Source organism: Rhodamnia argentea, chromosome 10 (assembly GCF_020921035.1).
Source record: "Rhodamnia argentea isolate NSW1041297 chromosome 10, ASM2092103v1, whole genome shotgun sequence".
Classification (NCBI taxonomy): domain Eukaryota; kingdom Viridiplantae; phylum Streptophyta; class Magnoliopsida; order Myrtales; family Myrtaceae; genus Rhodamnia; species Rhodamnia argentea.
In genome coordinates this window covers 24,990,714-24,998,956 of record NC_063159.1, presented here as the reverse complement: position 1 = coordinate 24,998,956, position 8,243 = coordinate 24,990,714, and the positions used below count along the sequence as shown (strand labels likewise).

General features: G+C 37.2%; 1 protein-coding gene across 1 annotated transcript; it reads left to right on the top strand.

The window, feature by feature from the left end:
- The first annotated feature begins 288 nt into the window (after nt 1-288).
- Nucleotides 289-5,123, top strand: LOC115735098 (accelerated cell death 11). The gene is made up of 4 exons (XM_030666178.2): nt 289-659; nt 1,072-1,244; nt 2,437-2,582; nt 4,835-5,123. The coding sequence occupies exons 1-4, from the start codon at nt 465-467 to the stop codon at nt 4,939-4,941; spliced, it is 621 nt and encodes a 206-aa protein (XP_030522038.1). The 5' UTR covers nt 289-464; the 3' UTR covers nt 4,942-5,123.
- The last annotated feature ends 3,120 nt before the right edge of the window (nt 5,124-8,243 follow it).

Genomic DNA, 8,243 nt, shown 5'->3' with positions numbered 1-8,243 from the left:
GAAATCAACTCAGAAATACAAAGTGAACTTGAAAATATAATATGAGAGAAGAATGTAAGAGAGAAGTGGAAACAAATATTAACTCATGGAATGTGAAAAGTGAAACATCAATCCATATCAATATACATCAATGTATTTATAACATACCTTGGAAGATGAAATGGTAAAAGGTGAAGAAGTGTCTACATGTTATTAATATATTTATAACAAGCCCGAAGAACATTTGTAAGGATGCGCCGAAGATTCGGTCTTTCGTAGTTGAAGGCATTATAAATTGGCCAGACCAATCAATCGAGTGACGTCACAGGAGAAGAGAACCCGCTTTTTCTCCTTGCCTAAGATTGTCATCGCACACGCACGGCAAAGAATCCAAGAGGTCTCCCCACTGCTCTGCACCCGAAATTCCGAATTAGAGGGAGACAGAGAGCGAGGGCTGTGCTCGATCGGATTGCCGATTCCGATCAATGGCCGAGCTACGCGACGGCGACAAGCCACTTAGGAAGATCGCGCTGTCGTTCAAGGAGCTCGCGGCGGCCGCGGACTCCCAGACGGCGGACGTCGAGGTCGCGCCTTTCTCTCATGCCTGCTCTCTCGTGTCCCCTCTCTTCGGCTGCCTCGGCATCGCTTTCAAGTTCGCCGAGATGGATTACGTCGCCAAGGTATTATTCGATTCCGAGGGCTGCGGCTTACGCGCGTGATAGATTCTTTTCCCCGACTCCCTCCAATCATTGAGTTGAAAATTCTTTGGTTATGTAAGCGTGAGTAGCATCATGGCTTGATGGCTGAGTTGATAGTTGATGAGTACTTATGATTAAACGGATTCTGATGGCCTGGGAATACTCTTGCTTTGTTAATGTGAGGAGCTGTTCCTAATGACCAGCTTCAGGTTGTCTTCCTGTGATCCTGTAACTTAAATAGGGATTTGCTGATCACCCTTCTTGTTTTGATTTTACAATTTGCACAGTTTGCCTTTTCCAAATTTTAATATTCTGATTGACCATTTACGTGAGGATGATCATTTTGCTGTTAGGGCCCGTTTCTGAAATTTTTCCTTTTCCTTGTGAAAAACAGGTTCATGATCTGGCAAATGCATCCAAGTCAATGATGACCTTGCAGGGGTTGCTGGATCATGATATGGAAATGAACTGCGTCAGGAAAGCAGGTAGCCATTCGAGAAATCTTCTGAGGGTGAAGCGTGGCCTGGACATGGTCAGGGTACTCTTTGAACAAATTCTCGTATCAGAGTATGTAAATGAAGTTCATCTTTCTCTGTGGTACATCTTTGCATATAACTGTGGCAAGTTAGCAATTGTGTGTTTCCTGGACTTTTAATGATGTTAAGTGGCGGGAAAAGGAAAACTCAAATTGTGTTATATCTTTTGCTCAAGCTTTCCATCATCCTTATTTAGTCCATTTTCAACCTGAACACAATTTCATGAAGCCCAGAAAGCCACATCCTAACAACAGAGTGAGAATTTTGGGGAGAGGAGGAAAACTTCCCGAAGTTGAGAATGGGTGAGGGAATGATGAATTATCTTTCAAAAAACTGTGGTGGAAAGTCTCCATATGCATGTCTTGCAATGGTTGCACGATGTTATGGTTGAAGCAGCAAACACAAAAAAATATAGGTATGTGGTCATGTCAATGTGATCAACATCAATAGGGTGGATTTCATAGATGTGCTTGGAGGAGATTACAGTAACGGATGTCTTCTCAACCAAGATCTCCTGTACGCCTATTTTATACTGCGTATATTGTACCATCAGGTTAAATGCAACAAAATGTTGAACCCCCAAACGGTCTATTAACTGACTGTAAGGTAGGAACTGGTTTGGGTTCGCACTGCCCTGAGGCCTAGATCTAAGGTCTCCACAGCAGCTGGAACCTTTGAAACAGGAAACTGATAATGGGTTGTCTCATTTTCTGGTCCGATTGGGATATAATTTGGGTCGTGCCCTGCCTAACAATGGGCTCAAACTCTAGTCAAGATACTATTTAATGAGTTAACAAAGGAAAATATTTTTTCACTAGACTTGATGAAGTTCTGATCTCTTGGGAAAACCAAATGCAAAAGTTAAGATTTAAGAACATCAAAGTTGGAGAGAGCGTGTCTCTAATGAAAGTTGGTGCATTGATCAAGGATCGGATGGGAGGGACTCATTTTAAGTGGTTTAGACACGGGATATGTCTTGTCAATATGTCTCTAAAAGCTGTAGTTTTGCAGTAGGGACACCACAATGAGAGGAGGATGAAGAAGACATGAAATAAGGAAGGATGTCTGTTTATGGAGTTTTGGAAGGATTGGAACTAAATAGTGGGTGAAAATGTTTTGTATCTGTTGGCTTGTCCTCATTAGCTTGTTTCTAGTGATGCACTTGACATTGCTTTTATATGTTGTTATGGGTCATCTTTATGATTTATTAATCTTTTTGGTAGGGGGAACTCCTTGAGGGATCCTGCCTCCAAGGCTTACGCACAGGTTTTTGCTCCTCACCATGGGTGGGCTATTAGGAAAGCTGTAGCTGCAGGGATGTATGCCCTTCCCACGAAGGCACAGTTATTGAAGAAACTCAATGAGGATGGTGAGTTTGTCTGTATTTGTAACTCTGTATATTTCCTTCCTCCCTTCCCTCTTCTATTTATTTTGTCAGAACAATTAGGGAAATTGCCCAGAGATACGTAGACCATGTTGTGTGGAGTGCTGGTTAGTTCTTCTGTTTCTAACATTTCTTTCCAACATCAATTATCTTGATGTCAATCCGTTGATTTTGGAGCCATTATGCTATCTTACGTTACTCTTTCTGGGTAGAGGAAGAAAATAGGTGCATAGAATTGGTATTAACATATCATCTGCTCTGATCAATTATGAAGTGCTTAAAGAAATAATGTCAATATAGAAGATAGCACAACCGGCTTTAAATTTTCTGGCTAATTATTTGCGAGTTCCGGCAAGAAATTGAACATTGTCTTAATTTGGAAAGAGCAAGAAGCATATGATGCAAAGATGTGGATTACCATCGGAAGCTCTAGCATCCAGTGCAAGTATGTCATTACTCTTAAACTGTAGATGCATAGCTAGAAAACACGTATGATAATCATATATGCCATCGAGTGCTGGAGCATCAGTCTCAGTCATTTGATCAGCAAATCACAATCTCTGGGATAACAACATCGCATTGTTTTTCTCTTCTTTTTGCAATTTATTGGGACCTGATAATTCATAGGTCTAACTGGTCTTGGGAGAGGAAAAAGGCCATTTTAGTGAGTATGCTTTGTCGCCAGTATGGCATTACACCAAATTGGTATTACTTGTCCTATAAAGAAAAGACTTCTGGATCATACAGGGTATGGAAAATTATAATTTCTCACATCATCAAATGCTTTAAGAGTTTCATTGATCCTATAGGGACAATGATCAAAAGACAAGACATCTCCGGTGCATTTTTGTTTCCCCATGTGCTCTCTCTTGGGGAATCCTATATGCCCTTGGCCTTGTCCAAGTGTTTTTCTTTTTGGGGATAGCCCCGGTATATGTCCACATGTGTGGTCTCCCTCATTTGCTCTTGTGTGTCTCCTCGGTATGTGAGTTTGTCTGCCTAAGGGATGAAGGGACATGTGAGATTTACTTGTGTTTCGAGAATGGAAGGCGGATGACATGATTAGTGCTGCTTATGATCATAGTTTGTCTTTGATATAACTTGTGTAAGTGCACGGGCTGAATAATTTACTAAAAAGAGATTGCGATGGTCTCCTCTCAATATCAATCTTATTAAGACACTCTTGGTCAAAAAAAGGGAAAAACATTATGAAGACACTATTATTGAGAATTTGTATCTGTTTGAGTTGTACATGTATTTTTTTAGAAGGTTTGGTGTTTTGCTAATAGCCTGCAGTTCTCAGCGACCAGATTGTCCAAAAGGTAGTATCATGGCTTTTTTTTTATTATCAGAATGGACCTTTTGGTGCCATTGGGTATGGGAACCTGGTTAGGTTTGGTTCTCATGAATAAATCTTCTAGATTGCAATTAGTCAAAAACTGGGTTTGCCAGTTCAACTGGTCAACTTGATTTGACAAGATCTGGTGAATTTTTAATGATATGTCGAGAGTAGAGTGAGATTGGAACCCGCTTCGTGTTGTTGCAAACAATTAGCTTCGCCACTTTAGCAAAACTTGAATGCTATTCCACGTGTGTCATAAATTAAGTAAATTAAGATCTTTTAAGGATGTTTTGTTAGAGAGAGAGAGAGAGAGAGAGAGAGAGAGAGAGAGAGAGAGAGAATGGCGATCGACTTAGGTGCATTTCTTTGAAGAAAATGCTTTGTTGCTGCCACTTGCACCAGACTCAAAATTCCAAATATGTGGAGGCTTCTTTTGGTACTTGATCGTGCAGTTGGAATAAGTCTAATCTTGTATGCATTAAAGAAGATAGATAGACTAAATAGTAGGTTTGAGCATAACTGAGAGACCACTTCTGACTCTCAAATTATAAACTTACTATCAAGGTGTATTTTCTGGAATTAGAATTTCGCTATGGATAATATGTCGTACGAAGTCACAAGATACATTCAGTAGTGGAACGATGCAATGTTAAGTTTAGTGTTACGAATGCTGGTGCATATCGAAGGCAATATGTACTCTAGATTGCCTATCTTTGAGGAGTAGTGTGATGGTTTTCATGTTAGTAAAAGGGCCAGATTGAGTAAATGAAGATAACTAACAAAAGGATTGAATGAGGGTACGAAACTGTAGTAAGTTAAATCTGAAATGTGATGCACTGCCCCTTCTGCTTCAATGGGGGTGGCTTTTTTCTCAACCCAATGATTCTTCTTGCAGAGAACTCGGCGAAGACTCATATGCAGGACTACGTTGTTGCTTCAGAACCTGTCATTCTTTACATAAACAAACTCTTCCTTTCAAGAGAACTAGGCATTGATTGGTAAAACCATGGTGGAAGTTTGCAGATTATTTTCTGATTTATTTGTGATCATGTATTCAATAGAAGAAACGTAAATGACATCTGATGCATCAGTATTTTCTTTATGAGTCAAATAATGTAAAGTTTGTCGGTTGATTAGAATCCCTCGGAATGCTATTCAAGATAATCTCTTTTAGTTGCAGGAAAGCCGCCTTGTTCTCTTTTTGCAAGTTCTGTTTCTTATGACTTGCGAAACATACTGTACATATACGACTGTAGACGTAAATCTATGATTGCATAGTCACCTTAGTGTTTTTTTTTTTTTGGTCGAAATTGGCACCTTGAGTTTGACTCGGCGAAGTGGGTGTGATCAATCTGGTCGGTGTTCTGAGTGGGCGCAGTGTCTGTTTTCATTTTCATTTGAGAATTATGCGGTTTTGAAGATGGGTTTTCATCATGTTGAAACTATTTTCGAACAAAAACAAGGAGCTATGCTCGAAAGTCAAAAGAGAAACCAGGAGTTTGGGATATCAAAGAAAGTCCCTTCAGTATTTCCATGGTGTACGATCATCTTTTAATTTTTAATGTCAATGCAAAATTTGCATTTTAACTGACCAAGTATGTTTCTTAAGAAAATTTAAAAAATGAAGATGAAAATTATTTTCGTTTTATGATACTGAAACTGGAATTTTTTTATTTATTTAGGATAATATCATGAAGAAAAATTACAAACTGGTACACTTGTGACAAATTTATCATAAATTCATTTTTTGACCACAAAAAATTCAAATTGGTGCATTTATGATAAGTTTATTCTAAACTAATTTTTTGACCACCAAAAACCCTAAATTAATACATCTATAATAAATTTACTCTCTGTTAATTTTTGTTAAATTGGGTTTATAGCATCAAAAAACCCAAACTAATAAGTAGATATTTTAATGTAGAGAAGCAAATGTATATTAATTAAACTCGTGGGATTTCTTATTAAGGATGTTGTGAAAAGTTTGTTGTGCTCGCGCGTGCAATTATTAAATTACAATATATAAGTAGAAATGACATGTGTCACGCTTTACGTTTTGGAGCATCGTGTTTACTACAAGTTCAAGATCACCAAAGTAGCTGAGATCGTGCTTAATATCTTAGCATTTTCAAGCCTTGTCATTGATTAAATTCCGACATAGTTTGTTTAAGTTGATCATGCTATGTTTTTAATTTTCAAATCTGGTTGTTGGTTAAATTCTGACTTTGTTTGTCTATACAATCTTATCGAAATCTAAGTTGTTGGTTCACTTGTTTACCTAAAGATTTCCTGTCTGGAATCGCTACGAAACCTGTTTCTTTTTAATTGAAAGCCGAAGAATGACTTTTAGTGAAGGATATCTCGTCACCGGAGAAATTTTAGCAAAACAACTATACATCTCCATGTGCTATCTTTTACTTGCTTATTATCATCTATATTTTATTGATAGCACCGCCATAACTATCATTATCCGCATTAGATGATTTTCTATAATCTTTTTTTTGTGTGTAAATATGTGAGTATCATTAATCGGATGAGGTACAAAAGTTCAGGGGAATCTCTTAGCATTACCCGATTTTCTATAATCTGTTTCTACTATTGTTGCAGTTTAACTTATTATATTTTACAAAAGTTTTTCATAATTTAAATACGATGTATTCACCCCTCTCTATATTGTATTATTAGCCCCAAGAATAAGTACACATGTTCTATAAGCCAAAGATGGCCACGGGCCAGAATCGGCCGGTTCTAGTTCATGAACTGGCGGTTTCGGTTCGTGACCATGGGTGAATTGGAACCAGAACCTTAAGGGCGAGTTCCGGTTCTGATTTTGAACCAGCCGTTTCGGGCCGATTCAAGGCCCCGTTCCGGTTCAAAATAAAAAATGGAACCGCCGACTCCGGTTTCGATTCATGCTTTTAAATTTAATTTTCAAATAATGAATTATGAAATTAAAAAAATAATAAATTATGAAATTATGAAATAATAAATTATCAAATGCAAATTGTAATCAAATTGTAAATTGTAATCAAATTTGGGGGATGGGAAAAAAAGGAAGGGGGAAGAGGGAAAGGGCTTGAACTTAATGAATTATCATTAAGCGCATACATATCTTCTTGAGAATAGAAAAATCAAAGCTCGTGTAGTTATTTTACCTTTGATAACCCCATACTTACCCCATCATCAATCGTCGATACCTGCCCGCATGTCGGTACCCGTGGCGATGGTATCTTCATCATCAAAGAATTCGGTTTCATTCCTGCGATCCATCTCTTGTTATCGATATTGAGCCTTTGTCCAATCATCGACACAAACTTGAGCCTCCACCGAATCCGGAGCTAATCTTGAACGTCGGTCGTCCAAATATTGCCTCCAATGCTAAATGCTTGTTTAACCGCAATCGTTGAACAAGGAGTTACTAAAACCTGTTTTGCAATTAGAGCAAGAATTAGGAATTGGCTTGAATGTCTCTTCCGCTAATTTAGAATTGTGAAATCTATGCCACCTTCGGATTAACCAAACTCAAAAGAAATGGTTAAATAGGTCTCTATTTCAGAAATATTTCCTATTGCTCCCTTTTGTTTTTTGTTTTTTTTTTTTTTTTTGCCTATTCATCAGAAGTTTGTGCCCTCTACTAATTTTACCTTCGTTCCCGTTTTGTATCTCACTAGGCTTGGAAGATCTACTATCACTTAGACTATTTTTACTACAAAATTCATTATACAATTCTACTATTGCATTTTTAACCACTATTTGTATAGCTCTAACATTTACCATTTCAATCAAATGTAAACATTCATAATACATAGTCAAATAATCACCCAAACCATCTAACTTGATACGTGGATAAAAAACAGAAGCAACCAAATAAATAAGAGGAATTTCGATATAATAATGCAGCCATTTGTTCGCATTGCTATAATAGTCGAATATAATTGATCATCTTTTTCATTTTTTTCAAAAACACTAGATATTAATATACTCTATTAAAAATAAATACGTAGTAGGATAATAAATACCGGATAAAGTATAAGTTGCATCATTCAAAACTTTTAAAAAATCTAATTTTTTTTTTTTTGTAAATATCCCACTCTTGTGGGAATAAATTAATTTGACAAACATTATTCGAAATAAATGTACATAATAAATCTTTATATGCAAAAGATTGATTAAGCAACTTGTACGTAGAATTCCAACGAGTTTGAACATCTCTTGAAAATCTTTTTGGTCTTCTTCTATTTGCTTTACAAAATCTGCCACATTCTTTCATAATTTGGGGATGTTTCCATAAAAATTGAATTGCT

What these genes read in the sequence shown, in the direction of transcription:
- LOC115735098 (XM_030666178.2), top strand. Translation starts at nt 465, where the DNA reads ATGGCCGAGCTACGCGACGGCGACAAGCCACTTAGGAAGATCGCGCTG. An exon ending in GAACAAATTCTCGTATCAGA is followed by an intron (nt 1,245 to 2,436) that starts GTATGTAAATGA and finishes TCTTTTTGGTAG; the next exon opens with GGGGAACTCCTTGAGGGATC. An exon ending in GAAGAAACTCAATGAGGATG is followed by an intron (nt 2,583 to 4,834) that starts GTGAGTTTGTCT and finishes TTCTTCTTGCAG; the next exon opens with AGAACTCGGCGAAGACTCAT.